This window comes from Canis aureus, chromosome 16, assembly GCF_053574225.1.
Source record: "Canis aureus isolate CA01 chromosome 16, VMU_Caureus_v.1.0, whole genome shotgun sequence".
NCBI lineage: Eukaryota > Metazoa > Chordata > Mammalia > Carnivora > Canidae > Canis > Canis aureus.
In genome coordinates, this window is record NC_135626.1 from 34791583 (window position 1) to 34811605 (window position 20023).

Consider the following 20023-nt stretch of genomic DNA (forward strand, 5'->3'; position numbering starts at 1 on the left):
GGCTTCCTTCCACTCACCACCAGATCCTTCATGTTTAGCTTGTCAATGATGGTTCGGATCAGCTCTGGGGGTGCAGGGGACCCAGCAATCACACCTGAATCAGAGAGAGGACTGACACAGCTCCCAGCTTCCCAGGCCCAGCGGATCCCCATTCACCTATAGCTCCTTCTAGGGAAGAACATTTTCCTCTCACCCCTGACCCTGGCCTTGTTGCTATAGCTGGCAGCTAGCCTTGGGCTAGTGCCCAGGGACACTGAGGATCTGCCTCCCTCCCACCCACTTCTCTATGGATCTTACTGCCCCCTAAATAAAAGATTGGGCACATGTTCAGCTCACCAGGCCACTCCTGGCCTGGCCACCCTTGGCCCTATCCCACCTCCACGAATGGTCGAGATGTCATAACTGGAGAAGTCTGGCTGGTTCAGAATGTCCACGAACATTGTGGGGGTGCCATACAGGAAGGAGCCTCTGTGTAAGGTGGGGGAGGAATCTCAAAATCAGGCTCGGAAGGGGAAGGGAACTCCCTGTTCTCACCTGTCCCACCCTGAACCTGCAGTAAGGGCCAAGACCCCTCATGTGGGAAACAAGAAGGATGAGCTTTTTGGAGGCAGGGACTGGTCTTCCCCTGGGCGTCCCCCACTACCCCTGGTCTCCATTTCTCTGGGCTAAAGGTGGGGGAGGCTCTGAAAAGTATCAGGGGCTCATCAGCCCCCAGGGGGCTGCCCACTGATGCTCACCTCTCTTTGCTGATGGCCTCCAGTGCTTTCTTGCCATTAAAGGTCGGAGAAGAGAGGATTAAGGTGGTACCATACATCACGCTCACCATTGTGCCCCCTACAGAACCCAGGCAGTGGTACAAGGGGCTGGGCAGGATCATCCGTTTCTCCTCTGGCGGCTGGAGATGGAGGCAGGAAGCTGGTTCTGTCCCGGAGCCAGAAGCCCCAGGAGCCAGTGCCCCTAGCCTGCACGGTTTCCCCATCCCCAGGAGGGCCTGGGCTAGCCACCCTCACCTTCAGGTGCATCTTCAGACGATCGCCTATCAGGTTGGAGTTGTTGACAATGTTGTAGTGGGAGAGGGTGGCCCCCTTAGGATTGCCTGTCGTCCCCTGAGAAGACAAGCAGGTGATGCTTGGCCTCCTGTTCCCCATCTCCTTCCCACTCTGGGACACTGTATGGGAGAGCCCTGGAACTGGGCAGCAGGAGACTAAGACTACTGCCTCAGGTCCCTTCATTCCGAGTCTGTGCTCACAAACATTTACCACGTGCCAGGTATTAGGATCCAGAAAGGTGGCAGAAAAGGTCTCTGTCCTTATGCCCCTCATAAATATGGCTCAGAGAACACTGTGGCCCACCAGCAGATTCCCACTCTGGGCCTCAGTTTCCTCATCCGCTAAATAAGGAGGTGGATCTATCAGCTCTGGTCTTTGGTGGCCCAGCGCATCTGCCCCTGTGCTGAGGATTACAGGACCCAGGGAAGAGGGTGGTGTGTGTGGGACAAGGACACCAGTGGCCAATGTTTTCCAGGGCAGAGAGGATAGCTAGGGCTGGCCCCAGGAGAAGAGTCTCTGCACTCCAGACTTCCTCGGTCATCTCCTTGTTCTTGTGGAAGGGTCACAGGGGTGAGGAGGGGCTAGCATGCTAGCCTGCGTGTGGAGCCTGGAGACCTCTGCCCTACCGAGGTAAACTGGATGTTGATGGGATCATGGCAGGACAGGAACTGCTGGGTGTACCGGAGCTGGGCCAGATGCTGCTCTTTGCTTCCAGTTTCTACCACCTCATCCAGGAGCAGGGTCCCCGGCAAAGGGTCGTCCACCGAGATGACTGTGGTCAGTTCTGGGAGCCTGGGTTTAGGGAAGGTTGTGAGAGTCAGGGCCCAGGCTGATAGGAGCCTCATCCCTGGGCTTGGAGGCAGGGGGATACCAGGGGGCCACACAAGGCACCCTTTCCGATATGGGACACCCTCACCTCTGACTCTTCAAGGACCCTGGCTGGGCCTTCTCCAACTCTGGACAGATCTGCTTCAAGATGTTATAGTATTGCTGAGTCTTGAATTGCTTGGGGAAAGCGAGAGCTTTGCAACCTACCTGTGGAGGTGGAGCCCCCCCCCCCAACAACCAAAACAGTTAGCAGGAAGCCCAGGCAGCAGCTCCAGGGTAGTCATTACTAACAGTTGCTCTCTCACACATACACACCACCTCACACATGCACTACCACCCTCAAAGACACGTGTACCACCTCAACACACACACCAGCCTTGTGTCTGACCAATCACCCTCCCCTCCCACCCATACAGACCCAAGGAAGGACAGACACTGGGTGTCACCCACTTGTGCATGCCCTCCCCAACCTCCCTCCCATCAACTGTCTGGCTGTGCTGGCCAGGGCCCTTCCCTAGGAGGGGGTCCTACCTTCTTGAGAGCATACTCTAGCTCCATAGCCTGATAGGCTGGGTTCACAGACACCTAGTGGAGACAGTGAGGGTGTGTTGGTCAGTGTCTCGGCTAGACCCCTTCCCTCTCGCTGCCTCTCCATTCTTAGGAGGCACAGAAACGCCATGTCATCAGAGGCAGTGTCCTATACTTCTGGGCCTCCTTGGTAGGCTTCACGAGAAAGCACCATCCTGTGTGAAACCAGCTGGGTACTGATGGTTTGGAGGCCAAGGAGCTGGGGACTCCCCGCTGAATTGTGGACTCCCTACCTACCCAGCTGTGTCGGGCAAGCCCCTGCTCACCAGAATGATGCCCGCCCGAGCGGTGGCCAGCTGTAGGAGCACCCATGCATAGGAGTTGGGTCCCCACATGCCCAGCCGGTCGCCCTTGCAGAGACCGATACTCAGGAGCCCAGAAGCAGCCTTGTCCACCTGGTGTAAACAGACAGAGCACAGGGGTGAGATGCGGGTAAGCAGGAAGGGGCCTGTGACTCCCACCTCAGCTCTTCGCCCAGGGGTTCATATCAGAACACCCTGGGAACATGGAACAGGTCAATTCCCAGGCCTCAGTGGGCCGGGGGCTAAGTATCCCAGGTGGGATCCATGCAGGTGACATCAGGCCCCTTCTGTCTCTGCCCTGTCCCATTCTCCTGCCATCCCTTGGGGTCCTCAGGCAGTCCCATCCCCCTGTCCCACAGCAGGTACGGCTCCTGCAGCTCCCCCAAGCCTGCACAGGCTGGGGGGTAGCACTTGCCCACTTTGAAGGTTTAAGAGCAGGGCTCACCTCCTCTTGGAGCTGGGCAAAGGTCACCCTGATGTTTTCCTGGGGGATGACCAAGGCCTCTATGTCAGGCATCCTCTGCGCTGTGGCTTCCAGGCACTGTCCTACAGTCTTGTGGATAAGGCTATGTCTGGTGGGGCCCTGGATGTAGCTGAGGCCTCCAGTAGGCAGGAGGACAGTGTGATCCGCTTCTCCAGAACTGTGGGGAGACAGGCAATGGACTCCATTAGGCCAGGCCAGGCCTCTCTGGCACCAAGTGTTGGCACACCTGGCTGGGAGGCAGGTTGCTCACAACATGGGATGGACTACCTCAGAAACTGCCTGACCCTGCCCCATCTGCAGGAATCAGGACCCAACAGAAAGGTTCAGCTCTTATGTCACTCTAAAACTGTACTAAAACAAACAAACAAACAAACAAACAAAAATCTATTATTTTAAAAACAAAAACAAATAGGCCTCCAGAAGTATCACATGGTGGGCTTAGGCCTGCATGCACTCTCTTGTTCCTCTGGGTGACAGGGGCTGGGCTCCCGCTGAGGCCTCACGGGGGCGGTGGCAGGGCACAAGGTTTAGTGCAACAGGTCTGAGACCCTGTTCTCATCAGAGAGGGTGTAGTGTGGGGCCTGAAAGCCAATTCTGACCATTCACTGCTGCAGCTACTATGCTAGAAAGACCATGTGTATCTTCTGTTGACTGACTGCTTAGGTCTTGTGGGGGAAAAATTTCTGGGAAGAACAAGGTATGCAGGGCAGAGGGGAGCAAAACTGGGTGGCCCCATAAATGGGAAAGGAGCCTGCTGCCATCTTGCAGGAGGGCTGGTCACAAGGCAGGCGGATGGGGAGGCCGCCAGGACTGGTGGCTGCTTTGGACCAGGGAGAGGATGTGGAGTCACACATGAAATCACCCGCTACAGCTCTGTAGGGAGCAGGTGAGCACCAGGCTGGGATCAGGGACAGGGTCTGAGGAGGAGGTGTCTGAGATCTCATCCTAGGTATGCTGCTGGCTGGGTGGGCAACTGCTGCAGACACCTCTGGTGTCCCAGGTCACCTCCATGGAGCACCTCTGGTTTCTGCTACTGGGACAGTTCCCTGGAGATTCTATCTGCATGGGGGCTTCAATTCTCCCCTTCTGCAGCTGGACAGATCTGGGAGGCATCTGGACCTTCTCAGAGGTCCTGGGGGTTGCCTTGGCTGTGACTTCAATATCACACGCTATACCAGCTTCTCTTCCAGGCTCTTTCTCCTCGCTCCTGCTTCCTAGCATTACAAACCACCTGTAGTCCTCATTCTCGGGGGAATCCAAGTAAAGACATAGGATTTCGCCTCTCTAGACCTCAGCTTTCCCACCCATATATGAATAGTTTTAGGACTGGATCACTGGTTATTCTCAAGTGAAAGGGATATTACGTAACTGGCCTGGTTAACCTTTTCTTCTTTTCTTTTTTTAAAAAAATAGGCTCCACGATCAGCGTGGAGCCCAGGGCAGAATCAGGAGGGAGCAAAGGGCAAATCTCAGCCACTTTCATGGTTTTGTGGTCAACAGAGCCTGACAACACACTTCTTCTTACTCTCACAGTGACCAGGAGTCCTATTTAGTTTGAAACCCATGCTTCTACTCATTCGCCATGGATTTCAGACCAGATAGTCACCTCCGGGAAATTCTAGTTGGAAAATCAACAGGTTGATTTATGTGCAGCAAACAGATACCAAAACAAAACAAAACAAAACAAAAGACAAACGAAATCCATTTCAGTTGTCACATGTGTTACATTTACATCCCTTATCTTCACGGCAGCTCTGATAGGTGCTGCGACAGAGGTCCCCAGGAGGCCCTTGTCCTTAATAAACCACCCTCACTCGGGGTGTTTAGCTGACCATGAACACATGGAATCCAGACCACATTCCCAAGCTTCCCTTGCAGGTGGTCTGGCCAGGGAGAGGTACTATGTGCACTTCCCTTAAAGGAAGGGGCATCATCTCTTTGTCCTTTCCACTGGGTGGAATGTCATCTGATATAGGAAGAGACTGTAGCTCTCATCTTGGGCTGGAGCTTGACAGTGGGGCATACCATACCATGCCGCCACCACTTGAAGCCTTGGTGAGAATGGGTTTCTGTGACATACACTAAGTTAATCCTAAAAAGTCCAGGTAGGAAGCATGAACTTCCATGCTCTGGGTAAAGAAACAAGAATACAAAGAGGCCAAGTGGCCCACTCGGCTGGTAGTAGTTGGACCTGAAGTGAAGGCCTCAACACAACTGCCCCAAAGGAGAGCTATGACCATCCCCCATCCCCCAACCCCCACAAATCAGGGAGAAGTGGGTAGCCAATTCTGTTCTTTAGGCTTTGGATGTATCCTCCAGACTATCTAATCTCCATTTTATTTCTTCCACAACTGTTTGCTGGTTGACCTTAATCAGGATTGGGGCAGGGCTGGACTGAGGTAGAAAGAGGCGGCTCCTCCAAAGGACTTTAAGGGACCTAGAAATGTGGATGAATGCACTTTGTCCATAAACGAAAGAACCACCCGTTGGTTCCAAACCACAAGGGCAAACAATTGATTCTACTTTCCTCCTTCCTCGAACACACCCCAAAGGCCTTGGGCAGAAAGAGGCAGCCATTTCTTTTTCTGTAACTAAACCAAGTGGCATACATTTCACCTAATCCTGAAAAAGACAACAGAGATTTGCTTTGAGGAAAAGTTCTGGCTTTGTTATTATTATTATTTTTTTAATTTTTATTTTTAAATTTTAATTATTTATTCATGAGAGACACAGAGAGAGGCAGAGACACAGGCAGAGAGAGAAGCAGGCTCCCTGTGGGGAGCCCGCCGTGGGACTCCATCCCCGGACTGGGATCACACCCTGAGCCAAAGGCATATGCTCAACCACTGAGCCACTCAGGCGCCCCTTATTATTATTTTTTAATTTGAGTGGGAAGCTTAAGGAGCAGGAGGAGGAGAACCAGCAGTCCCTATGGCTCCTAACTCAAAGAAATAAAGTCCAAAAGTACCCCCCTCATATGCAGTTACCTGTGGCTAAGCAGAGGATCCTCCTTCTGACATATAGTCAGAAGGTCATGGGGTGCCTGGGTGGCTCAGTCAGTTGAATGTCTGCCTTCAGCTCAGGTCATGATCTCAGGGTCTTGGGATCCAGCCCCACATCAGTGGGAAGCCCATTTCTCCCTCTCCCACTCCCCCTGTCCCTGCTTATGCTCTCTCTCTCTCTCCCTCTGTCAAATAAATAAATAAAATATTTTTTTAAAAAAAGTCACTAGTAGCCTAACACAGTGTCACATGCTTATGTCATTTACCTCACTTCCTCTCATCATGAAGGCATTTTATTTTCTCATGTCATTACAAAAAGGGTGAGTATAGGAGCATACAATATTTTAAGAGAGAGAGACCACATTCATGTAATTTTTATTATAGTATATTATTATAGTTGTCCTATTTTATTACTGTTGTCATTAATCTTTTATGTGCCTACTTTATAAATTAAACTTTATCATAGCTATGGATAGGAAAAAGCTTTGCATATATAGGCTTCGGTACTGGTTGTAGTCTTAGGCCTCCACTGGCGGTCTTGGAACGTATCCCCTGTGAATAAGGAGAGACTATTGTAAACATTTAGTGATGCCTTCAGCTACATGGGTTGGGCATTCTAAAGTGCTTAAGTCAGCCAGGTGGGAGCCATGATGAAATGGAGACAAAGCCCCACCTCAAGGTGCTCTCAGAGAGTTGGCATTTGAGAATTCAGGCCCACATCTGTTGTAGGAAACAAGATTTTTTTTTTTTAAGATTTTATTTATTTGAGAGAGAGAGAGAGCACATGTACGAGGGAGGAGGAGCAGTGGGAGAGGGAAAAGTAGACTCCCTGCTGAGCAGGGAGCCAGACAACACAGGGTTCCATCCCTGAGATTATGACTTGAGCTGAAGGCAGACACTTAACTGGCTGAGCCACCCAGTCATCCTCGCCCCTCCCTTTTTTTTTTTAAAGGAATTCTCTTGACCTTAAAAAAAAAAAAAAAAAAGAATTCTCTTGACCTTTTATTGTTGGCAACTAATGTGTTCATGGTTTTATCTCCAGTGCTTCACGGAGCCTGGAACATAAGAGGTGCTCAGTGGAATAACCAGATGAGTGAATTATAAATATTGCACATAACAATCCAATTAAAAAATGAGTGAAGCACTTGAATAGACTTTTTTCGAAAGAAGATATGTGGTCAACAAGCACATGAAATGCAAATGAAAGCCACAGTGAGCTACTACATTATACATACTCACTCGGAAGGCTCAAATAAAAAAACCCAAAATAACAAGTGCTGGTGAGCGTGTGGAGAAACTGGAACCCTTGTGCATTGCTGGTGGGAATGTAAAATGGTGCAGCCAATCTAGAAACCAGTTTGGTGCTTCCCCAAAAAGTTAAACATAGAGGTTACCAATGACCCAGCAATTCTGCTCCTAGGTAGCTACCCCAAAGAATTGAAAACAGGTGCTCCAATGCAGACTTGTACATAAATGTTCATAGCAGTACTATTTACAATAGCCAAAGATGAAAACAACCTATAAGTTCCAGCAATTAATGAATGGGTAAACAAAATGTGGAATATCCATACAATGGAATATTATTTGGCCATAAAAAGGAAATGAAGTATTGACATCCACTATAACATGGATGAACCTTGAAAATAATGGGCAGCCCGGTGGTTCAGTGGTTTAGTGCCGCCTTCAGCCCAGGGCCTGATCCTAGAGACCTGGGATCGAGTCCCACGTCAGGCTCCCTGCATGGAGCCTGCTTCTCCCTCTACCTGTGTCTCTGCCTCTCTGTCTTTCTCTGTATCTCTCATGAATAAATAAATAAAATCTTTAAAAAAAGAAAATATTATAAGCTAAAGAAACTAGACACAGAAAGACACATATGGTATAATTCCATGCATATAAAATATTGAGAATAAGCAAATCTATAGATTTAGAAAGTAGATTACATGGTTGCTTAGGGCTGCGGGGAGGGAAAGATACAGAGGTGATAACTAAGGGGGGTGGGGTTTCTCTTTGAGGTGAGGAAAATGTTCTAAAATTGACCATGGTGATGGTTGCACATATCCATGACTGTACTAAAAACTATTTAATTGTACAGTTAAAAAATGAATAATTTCACTCCTAAGTTTATATCCAACAGAATTCATGCATGTGCTCACCAAAAGACAGGTATGAGGATTTTTGTGTTGTCTTCAATATGGAAACTACTCAACCCCTCAACAGTAGAATGGATAAATACATGGTGATACGTTATTTTCAATGTTATATAGTAATGACAGCAAATAAATCATGATTATACCCAACAATATGAGTGAAACTCATAAAAAAATTAAAGAAGCCAAAAAGGAAAAGGTATATACTGTCTGGTTTCATTTCTATGTACAAAACAGGCAAAACTAATCTATGCTGTTGGAAATCAGGAGAGTAGCCAAATGGGTGCTAGTTATATGGGTGTGGACAGTTCATCAAAAATTCAACAAAGCACTTAAACTATGTGTCCTTTTCTGAACCTATGGTATGCTTCAATGCAAAATTTAAAAGAAAACTCTCCTAGGGATTAAACTAGTGTTGCTCTACTCATAATTCATAAACTAAATTTAGTGACAGATTGTGGCATCTATTTACCATTTTGTCACAAAAATAAAAGCAGCATGTGCCATTTCTGTGCAAAATCCATCCATACGTTAATAACTAATGCTGGGTAAGTCAACCAGACAACATCTGTTTGAGATCCCTGTCCCGGAAATTACTCAAAGAAAGAATCTCCTTTTTGAATGTAGCAGGGTTTTTCTTCCTGAGAACTCCAGCAGATGATAAAGCAGTGTATGTGTCCTCTGTACAATTCATGGTCCCACTGTGACTATTGGCCCAACCAATCTGTTTCATACATGGATGCATGTTCCCCAGGTTCAGGAGCACAGAGCAGCTCATGACACATTGCATGACACACATGGCTTCCTGGGTGCAAGGCTGTGATCCAGTAGGCAGCCCCCAACTGGAATACTAATGCTCTAGCAGGAAACCAGAGCCACCGGATAACCATCTGCCTTACAATGTCATTTTCAGGAATGTCTTTAATGATGAGTTAGGAGTGGGGGTGATTCTGATTTATGAAAAAGATGAGCACTATAAGTGGCAAAGGGCAGTAACGGTATATCTCCTGCAGGGTATGCTACCTGAAGGTAGAAGGAGAACATCAAGTACCTCGCCTTGCAAGGCTGTCTTGCTGGTTTTCTCAAGGAAATTGTCTTGAGTTGTTCTGTCCCTGTTTTATAGGAGGAGGGAGAGGTTAAGCAAATTATCCAAGATGCTGCAATACAAGTTGATTAAAATGCCTCATCATTCAATCACAAAGAGCATTTCCACAGAAATAAACCAAGTGGCATTGATGCATGAAACACAAATCTGCCACAAACTCAAGGACAAAGGACGATCTAGGAAAAGATGTTCGCGTCACAAATCAGAGCAAAACAACCATGAGGCATTTGTTTTCCAAGAGATCAGCAGAGCTGGAAAACACTGATATTATAATGTCTGCAAGTGGTGGCAAAAAACTATGGAGGGTGCGTGTGTGTGTGTGTGTGTGTGTGTGTGTGTGTCTAGTGTGTGGTGTATGGTGTATGTGTGTACCTGGAATGTGTCTGGATGTATGTGTCTGGTGTTTGGGATGTGTATGTGACTGATATGTGGTGTGTGTGGTGTATGGTGTGTGTATGTGGCAATGTGGTGTGTGGCGCGTTGTGTGGTGTGAGTGGTGTGGTATGTATGGTGCGATGTGGCATGTATGTGTGTGTGGTGTGTGTGTGGTGCATATGTGCTGGTGTGTGTGTCTGGTGTGTGGTATGTGTGATATATGCATGTGGTATATGTGTATGGGGTGGGGGTGGGGGTATAAGTGGTATGGTATGTGTGGTGTGGTTGGCATGTGCATGTTGGTGTTTGTGTATGTGGTGTATGTGTGGTGTAGTGTATGTGTATGTGTTGCATTGTGCGGTGTGTGTGTGTGGTATGTTGCATGTGTGTGTAGTGTGTGGGTGTGGCATGGTGTGTGTGGTGTGTGTGTGGCATGTGTGTGTATTTACAGAAAGAGAAAGGGTGGATATGGAAGAAGGACCTAGTAAAAGAAGGACCTCTGAAAAGTAAGCAGCTGGTATTCCAAATTCAATCATTTTGGTCATTCATCTGGATTATTATACCACCGGGCCCAAGAGCTGTTATTTCAAAAATCACATATATATATATATATATATATATATATATATATATATATTCAGTCTGTCTGATTCTGTAATAAACGAAGTCATTACAGGACAAAATATAACAAATCAGTTATCTGCCCAAACCAAAGATTGCTGTCTTTCTAGAGGAGTCTAAGTCTAATTTCAAAATTCCATGACAGGTATTGTTTTCAAAGAATACTCCAAGGCAATTCTGGAAAGCAGTTCATCCCTGCTACAGGAGCCAATTTGTGGAATCCTCAGCTCTGTGCAGCCAGTATGGGAGCTTATCCCAGGATAAAGACCAGGGGTTACTCAGCAGAGAGCCCATGGATTATAACGCTACCCTCAATATGGCCTAAATAAAGCTCCCTAACTAGAGAAGATTAATAACACGATTATTAATCTCAACATGAAAGCAAGAATGATTGATAATACAGAATGTTGGCAAGGATGTGAAGAAATGGGCCCGAGTGTAAATTGGCACAAGGTTTTTTTTTTTTTTAATTTTTATTTATTTATGATAGTCACACAGAGAGAGAGAGAGAGAGAGAGGCAGAGACACAGGCAGAGGGAGAAGCAGGCTCCATGTACCGGGAGCCCGACATGGGACTCGATCTCGGGTCTCCAGGATCGCGCCCCGGGCCAAAGGCAGGCGCCAAACCGCTGAGCCACCCAGGGATCCCTGGCACAAAGTTTTTAAAGGGTAGTAAGGATAAAACCCATAATACTGCTTATATTACAGGATCCCTCGCCGCTCCCTAGAGCTGGGACTTCCTGGGAGTTAAAGAGGGAAGCTGATTGCAAATCAAGAGGCATTTCTGTGTCAGCATTTCTGGCAAACTGCCTAAAGAAATCTCATAAGAAAAAGATCTAAAAAAAAAAAGAAAGAAAGAAAGAAAAAGATCTGAATCTTCAAGGACCCAGCAATTCGTACATGCAAATTCTTTTTGCACATTAATATCTAATTTGCATTAAATTTGGCTTTTGTGGGTTTTTTAAAATAAAGATGGCACCCCAAATTATACAAGCTTCAGAACCCCCAAGTCTGGATCCCTTCTGACTTAGTAATATCTATTAACATTTGAATGTGCATATCCTTTGGCCAGCCATTCCATCCTCAAAAACAAGCAACAAAAAAACGAACGAATGTCTAAAGGTATGAATAAAGACATTAATTGCTGCTTAGCAAAGAATTGAGAAAAATACTTTATTTCTAGAAGCAAGAGATTAGATAAAGTACAGGGCATCTGCACAAAGGAACCCCATGCCATTAAACATTTTTAAAAATGAAGATACTCTCTATATTTACCTCTATGGAAAATGTCTGATACATTTTAGGTAAAAAGCACATTTCAGGACAATGTGAACTGACATTTACTGATGTATCCTCATGCAGGTTCTCTTCTACACTCTCCACACGTATGATCTCTTGTGATCTTCAGAGGCACTCCCTGACCAAAGTACATACTCACTTTCACATGGGAATGAAACTCAAAGAAATACCAATAAATGGCCAAGCTGGTATTCAAATCCAGGACTTCCAAGGCCTCCATACAATACAAAGTGAATCTCTGTAGAGCCCTATGGCTCAAAGATGGCTTCCACATGTGTGTTAGATGACTATCAGTCTTGGAGCACCTTTACAAGGATTATTCTTTTTTTATGAATGAGGAAGCAAGAGGTTTATTTTCTCATGGTTCCAAATCTGGTGGGTGGAAAACCCTGGACCCCTATCTGTGTGTATTTTTAAACAGCCTTCCCTGAGGGACCTATGGAGTCAGAAGCAGCAAACCTGTGGCCCTCTGAGTGCCACAGGTACATGGAGAAGTATCCCCACTTGACCCCCACCTCCCAGACCTCCAGCACACACTGATCCTTTTCTGTGATTTATTTGTGGCAACTGATTCACCTTCACTGCTTCTGATCTTACCAACCTGTTCTCATGTTCCAGCTCCCTCTTCCTGGCGCCAACCACAGTGGCTTTGCCCCATAACTGTAGAGGCAGTTTCTTGATGATACCAAGCTGGAAAGCCTTCTGCCCCAGTGTTGGCCCTGCTGTCTGGTTTGGGGAATTCCCATGGCATTCTAGACATTCCAGGGCTGGTGACTACAGTCAGGGCTACAGGCTACCATGGGCACCCAGGATCACACAGTCCTGACAGGGTCAGAGCTGGGTCCTAGAGGAGTCTGTGGAGGCAGGTACAATTGGGGCATGTGAGTAAACAGGTCTGCAGAGTCCACTTGGGGAAGAAACCCTTTTGCCTCCTATTACTCATTACCTTCTGGGAGGAGGTGAGCAAGAGGCTTGAAGCTGGATCCTGTCCTTGCTGGAGGCAGGAATTAGCCAGGTTACCCTGGGCAAAACTCTTAATCCTTTCAGAAGCCACCAACCAGGGAGTATAACAAGATATGAGGGCTCCAGGGAACTGCAGGGACACCCCCCAAGCTGAGGCAGACCCCTGCTCTCCTGGGCAAGGTGCCATGGCAGCAAGAAATGCCAGCAAGAAAGCTTTAGAAATGAAATTGAAAGCAATAGCCTGTTTTTGTTCCAAGTCATGGACTGGCCTCTGTCCTTCCCCCCTACCACCCCCCCACACACACAGGCATTTGATGCCAGGCTGGTCCCCGGGCCCTAAGAAAGACATAAATCATCAACAAAGCTGAATGACAAGCAGCTGCCTGGGTTTACAACTTTCATTTTGTATGTTAGAGACCAAGGATTCATATTTAGCTCAGATTTAAAGCAAACAAACTCACAAATCCATAAGGACAAGTGATCTAACATAATAAATGGGCCAAGAAGTATGAACAGAAAATTCACAGAAGACATTGCAAAAGAGTCCAGTCTCACTGTTAATCAGGGAAATGTTCATTCAGCCCACAGTGAGGTATGCTTTGGCCTCTATCAGAGGAGCAAATGTTTTAATGTTCACTCTGCAACACTGAGCATTTGCGAGGATGTGGGGACACAGGACTTTCGGTGACTACTGGTGGTCACCGTGCCACATTCTCTCCAGGATAATTTTAAAAAAACCTGGAAATGGCAACCCTTTAACACAGCAATTGCATTGCTAGAGACATAGTTATATGGTGGAAAAAGAATATAGATCTATAGTGTCAGTGTAAATAGATCTTTAAAATGTACTATTGAGGGACACCTGGGTGGCTCAGCGATTGAGCATCTGCCTTCAGCTTAAAAGCAAAAAACCCACTTAGACACGACATGCATTCAATTTATGACATTGGCTCTCAGTGACAGTCGGACTGTAGGATGGCTATAAAAGGGACTTGAACTTGATCCCTATTGTTTTATTTCTCTTACTTATAATTTTCTGTAACAAGTATGGCTATATGTTAATTTGGAGTGGTAGATACTTGGGGTTCATTATTTTATCCTGTGGTTGTGGTTAATTTTTTTTCCATATGAAATATTTAAGAAGGAAAATATAAGGGATGCCTGGGTGGCTCAGCGGTTGAGCATCTGCCTTCAGCTCAGGGTATGATCCCAGAGTCCCAGGATCGAGTGCCACATTGGGTTCCCCACAGGGAGCCTGCTTCTCCCTCTGCCTGTGTCTCTGCCTCTCTCTCTCTCTCTCTTTCTCTCTCTCTTTCTCTGTGTCTTTCATGAATAAATAAATAAAATCTTTAAAAAAAGAAGGAAAATACAAGAGGGTTGATGAACTCCTTCTTGGTGCCCTTCTTGGGAGTTCATATGATGAAACATTTGAATGCAAACATTCAAATGATGCACCATAGAGAGAGGGAGACTCCATGGTTCTATCACGTGAAAGGCTGGGTCACGACCAACATTTATGCAATGAGAAAGAGCCCTGGTCTCTCTCTGAAGTTCACGTGCTATACTCACAAGCAAGCCTCCTTCCACAGTGAACACATTCCCTCTTGTAAGAGACACAGTTGTAGTGAAATGTGCCAGTGCACATTTATGCCAGTGACAACATACAGCTATTGTTCAAGAAAATAGCTTGTATGAGCTGATTCAGAACATTTGCTCCTTGACGGGATCACAAAGTTACCTATGAGGTTAACTTACGACCTTAGCTTTCTAGAGACAAAACCCTCAATGTTTCTGTTCACTTGGAGGATGAGAGAGAATTACAAGGTGTCAGGCAGTTAGGAGGAGTTTGTAATGGTTCTAGCACAAGAGAGACTTCCTGTGAGTCTGAAGGCTTCATACTTCAATCACAGTACTCTTGAATTAGGAGATCAGGCTCAAAGCCCAGCCTCCTTAGGAATCACAGAATGTCTGCAGAAATGTAGAGTGCTTCTTGTCCGAGTGGCCTATTTTACAAACAAGCCAAGGGGCAGAGACATTGAGTGACTTGCCTGAAGCCTTACTGAAAGGGAAGTGGTAGGGCTGGGATTCACTCTCTTGTCATCTGATTCCCACAGTGAGAAACACAAACACACCAGCAAGGTTTCACAAGACAGGATTTGTAAGCTAGAAACACAGCTTGCTTATGTCTGAAGCAAGAAATCTTATTGGGCAGAATTATGGGGTACCTGTCATGTATAAGGACACTCCCCTAGCAAGGCCTATTCAAGATATGAAATCATGCCCTGTACCTTGGTTTGCTCAACATATGATAAACAAACAAACAAACAAACAAAAATTGTGAGCACAGGCATGTTACATACCTGGAGCAGCCCAGCTAGGTATAGGCAATTGCCCTGCCAGAACTGTCTCCCACCTACTCTCCATACAAAGTTACTAAACTGTGGGCCTTAAAGTCATTGCAGGAATGCACAAACCCATTGTTACCAAGCACTACCTGTATAATAATAGCTCATCACTGCAATGAGTTGAAGATCTCTTTAGTATCAGGCTGTTGAGTTAAAAATTTTCTTTTTTTGGGATCCCTGGGTGGCGCAGCGGTTTGGCGCCTGCCTTTGGCCCAGGGCGTGATCCTGGAGACCCAGGATCGAATCCCACGTCGGGCTCCCGGTGCATGGAGCCTGCTTCTCCCTCTGCCTGTGTCTCTGCCTCTCTCTCGCTCTGTAACTATCATAAATAAATAAAAATTAAAAAAAATATATTAAAAAAAATTTTTTTCTTTTTTTTTAAGTTTTTTATTTATTTATTCATGAGAGGCACAGAGAGAGAGAGAGGCAGAGACACAGGCAGAGGGAGAAGCAGGCTCCATGTAGGGAGCCCTACACGGGATTTGATCCTAGGCCTCCAGGATCAGGCCCTGGGCTGAAGGCAGCGCTAAACCGCTAAGCCACTGGGACTGCCCGAGTTAAAAATTTTCTTAACATCACCTTATTAAACTCTCAAAAATAGGATTAAGGTCAGGTTCAATTTAGCCCCAAAGCTACCAGCTAAAATGATTCACTTGAACCCAATCTGCTTGGCTTCAAAGTTTCGGCCTATAGATCGAATAAATTAAATGTGGGGGAGGCTGGGAGGGCTTGATATGCAGGATTCAAAAGAGTTCAAGTACAGGCAGTTTTATGCAAGGATATGGGCTTCATAGATTCAGTTTCAAACTCCAGCCTCATCAGAAAGTCTTTCCCAGTCCCATTCCCACTAATTAGATTCTTCCCTGCTTTGATTGCCATCCTCCAAGGGATTGCAGCACCTTTTCTGCCTTGTATGAGAGAGTCTATAATCTTCCTCTGTGGATCCGTTTTAGGCAAAGAACTCAGTAAAAACAAGGCCATTCATTTTTATACTCCCTCTCTAGCCTCCAAAGGAGATCGCACATCTATTGCATGAAGTCAGCAAGAAGGGTAACCAAAACTGATGCTTACCATTCACTGGTTACAATATCCAAGTTTGTAGTTTATTTTCCATTGTTACATTTAGACTGGAGGATCCCCAGTGTAATGCGTAGGGATATTATTACCAGATGGCTTGTTAATCATCTTTGGGGAATTATTGGAAGAGTCTATTTTTTCTAATTACTATGGTTTCCAACAAAAACACTTCTTGGCTTAATGCAATCCCCTCATATAGGGACAACATTTTATAGTTTCTGATACTCGTCCCACCTAATTATAGCCATTCATCTAGAGGGTTGCCCATGAAGTTCAATTACCCCTTTGCCCTACTATCAGCATGGAGTCACTGGAGCTCCAGTTCTGAATATCATTCCTAATTCTGAAGGCTTAAGCCAATGTTCTGTCCTCTGCTCTGAGTGGTCCCAACACCCAAGATACAACTGTGAGGCAGCCCCAGGCCAGCTTCAGTGGGCTGGAGGAATCTGGCTCACTTCAGGTTCATCAAGGAATCTTCCGTCCAAGGCTCCCTGAAGCCCTATACTAGCCCATCCATCTTCCTTGGGGAAAGGGATGTGTTGACAAGGGAAAGGAGCTGGTGGTTCAGGAGATCTGGTGAACAATAAGAGAGCCTCTTCTTTCTTTCTGGGGAAAAAGGTTTTAAATAACCCCAACTTTGATGGAGAGGGAAATGTCTGGCAGATCCCAGATCTGGACTTGTGGCTGGGCAGAGGCTACCATCTTGGCAACTGGATAAAAGGAAGAACCGGGAACAAGAAGGAAACCACTGACAAGGAGTCTCTTCTTTCTTTTGTTGTTTGTTTGTTTACTTATTTGAGAGATAGAGAGCTCACACGCCTGCACATGCACACATATACCTGAGCAGGGAGACAGGCAGAGAATCCTCAAGCAGACTCCTTGCTTAGCATGGAGCCCAAAGTGGAGGCTTATGGTATGGGGCTCCCTCCCAGGACCCAGAGATCATGACCTGAACTGAAATAAAGAGTCATATGCTTAACTGACCGAGCCACCCAGGCACTCCTTTTCTACTTTTAAATCAGTTGGAATTCCTACCCACACACCATTTGAAGGTCTCAGGGACCAGACCAGCCCCAAAGGAAAGGCTGAACAGAGCCAAGACTGTCAATCCAGCAAGTAGGTAGCATTAATGACAAACTCACCAGGCTCAGGGGTTAGGTAATGCCCTCCAGGTCACACGGTCAGTAGGTGGAGAATCCAAGGCTATAAATTACCCCAAAGCAGTCTGGCTTCAAAGTTCTTATTCTTTCCTAACAGGCAAAACTAAGGATCTAATATGTAATAGGCCTGCAGGGGGGTGGGTGGGGGGGCGCTACAGGGCAGAGAAGCAGGCTTTATGTGTAACTAGATCAGAAGAAGCAGAAAACAGAAGTCCAAGAGCTTTCCATATCATTATGCTTGGAACACGAGTAGTGATCATGTGACTTCTCTTTTCCCCCACTGGGACTTCAAGTCTCTGGAAGACTGGGTTCTTCAGCTTCTATATCCATAACACCCACCAGGTAATTGACATGACATAGGTACTCAGGAATGTCTGTTGAATGCTTAAGACTCTTGAGGGTTTCTGAAGGGGAAAGAAGGAGTGAAATCAGGCCAAATAGAAAAGGGTTCAAGCGCAAGGGAATGAAAGGATGGGGAAGGAATTAGGCCAAATGCTCAGGAAACCTTCTCTCTGGATAGATAGATCTCCTCCTGGTTACAGAGGCAGAATTTCTCTGAGACCTGGTGCCCATAACCTGAGATTGTATGTAGGCCTGTACCGGGTCATGCTGTTTACACACAAAGATGTCAAAGGTCAGGAATGTTACTATGTGATCAGAAGTGGCCTGATTTAGCATCATGAAACATGGATGCTTTTAGGAGTAACTTCGCTGGGGCGCCTGGGTGGCACAGTTGGTTAAGCAACAGCCTTCGGCTCAGGTCATGATTCCCGGGTCCTGGGATTGAGCCCCGTGTCTTTGGGCTCCTTGCTCAGTGGGGAATCTGCTTCTCCCCCTCTCTGTGCTGTTCCCTCTGCCTGTGCTCTCTCAATCTCCCTGTGTCAAGTAAATAAATAAAATCTAAAAAAAAAAAAAAGAAGTAACTTTCCTAAGGGTCCTCACATTGTAATAGGGCCCTCATTGAAGAGTCTAGAGGTGGGGCTTGGAGGCCCAGGTTAGCCACTGCAGAACGTGCCTAGGGAGGCACAGTCCCATCTACTGATCAGCCTTGAGCCACCAGGTTTTCTCAGAAAACCAGGCATAGCCATCTTAAAGCATTGCATGCATTCTAGTTTTTGGGAACTAGCAAGTTCAAAACACTGCAAAACGTTGTGATCTTGGAGTTTAGCCAAAAGAGGAATTTGCAGTTTCCTCCAATTCCACCCCCCACCCCATCCTATTTTTGTTAACTAAACAGTTCTCTCCAGAGGAGAAGCCCCTTTGTTCTCCTCCCCACTTAATTCCTGGCCCATCTGGGTGGCAGGGCACGTTCAGTGGTGCCCAGACTTATCCTCTCTGACTGCTGAAGATAACCATCACAGATAACATCAGTGGGAGCCCAGCTGTTTAAGCAACCAGCACATGTTCACATTTGCAATCTTATAGGGAGATAGCAGCACTGCTAGGAGCCAGCAAAGTTACTGGGAAAGGGCACCTGCCAGGCCCCATCCCACTTTTTGCACTGAGGACAGAAGAAAATAGGCCCAGCAGGTACTAAGGTTCGAAAGCAGAGTTCGTCAGCATGTAATGAGGAGAGGGGAGACCGCTAAGCTTAGCGGCCTTCCTTGCAAGACAGGCCGAAGATGCGTGAGTGCATCCCTGAAGGGAGTCCAGCTCAGAGACAGTGTTCTGAAGCTAGAGCCTTACCCCTGCCCCTCTTTCTTGGGCTAGACCGCCAAAGGCCTACATTCCTGGTCCTCTGTGTGCTCATGAATGGCAAGGACTAGGAGTCCTGGATCTGAACGCAGAGTCAGTGCAGGGTCACTGCCAGCCACCAGCTGCAGCCTCAGTCTGCAGGAGCCAGGCCAGTATTTCCTGTTGCCTAGGCGCTGGGTGCGGAGTATCTGCTCCCCAGCGCGTGCCATCCAGAGGTGCGGCAGCCTCGGGCCTGCCAGCCAGAGTAGGATCGGCCCCTAAGCAAGCTCTGCAGGACCCCTCCCTCCCCCAAACTCCCCTGGAGGGGTGGGTAGGTCTGGGTCGTTCGCCTCTTCCCCGGGCAGCCTACCTGAAGGGGCGGACGCCCTGCAATCTCGCTTCCTGCCAACCCCGGGCCAGGATGGTGCGGGCCCCCAGCGCCCCTGGGGTCCCGGCACACAGCCTCCCGAGGCGCAGCATCCCGACGTAGATGGCCAGGGCTCTCTGCGCGCGTCCCGGCCCCGAGGAAACTTTTAAAGTGAGCCGAGGCGGGGCGAGCCGAGCAGGCGGGGAGGCGGGGAGGGTTGCCTCTGCCTATGGGGTGCGGAGGACTCTGTCCGGCAGAGCGGGGCGGGGCGAGGCGTGGAGGAAGCGGCTACGCGCGCGGGGCCACCTTCCCTTCGTCCCCGCGGCCCTCCCCTCCCACCCACAAGACGTGCAGGGGGTTTCCCTCCGGATCTGAAGGCCCCGGCCACAGTCCAAGGACAGGCTCGCGTCCCGACCACTAGGGGCCTAGGTTTGAGGGCGCCAAGAGTTTGTTGATTTCGTAGAGGGGGGTTGAAGGCCGGAGGCCAAGCTTGGACGCGTCCATCCCCCAAGGCCAGTTTAGCGCGCGGGTCATGGACTGCTTTCCCGACCTCCCCAGGTTGCGAGCCGGAGCCAAG

General features: G+C 47.6%; 1 protein-coding gene across 1 annotated transcript in view; it reads right to left on the reverse strand.

Moving 5' to 3' along the window:
* ACSF2 (acyl-CoA synthetase family member 2) overlaps window positions 1-19633 on the reverse strand; it is a 29338-nt gene extending 9705 nt beyond the window's left edge. The window contains exons 1-10 of the mRNA XM_077852796.1: window positions 19450-19633; window positions 3213-3408; window positions 2732-2860; window positions 2409-2462; window positions 1966-2084; window positions 1676-1841; window positions 1011-1106; window positions 738-895; window positions 377-468; window positions 18-94 (exon numbers count right to left, since the gene is read on the reverse strand). Coding sequence (XP_077708922.1) covers window positions 18-94; window positions 377-468; window positions 738-895; window positions 1011-1106; window positions 1676-1841; window positions 1966-2084; window positions 2409-2462; window positions 2732-2860; window positions 3213-3408; window positions 19450-19559 — 1197 coding nt within the window. The 5' untranslated portion in view covers window positions 19560-19633. The remainder of the gene's footprint in view (window positions 1-17; window positions 95-376; window positions 469-737; window positions 896-1010; window positions 1107-1675; window positions 1842-1965; window positions 2085-2408; window positions 2463-2731; window positions 2861-3212; window positions 3409-19449) is intronic.
* Between the last annotated feature and the right edge of the window lie 390 nt (window positions 19634-20023).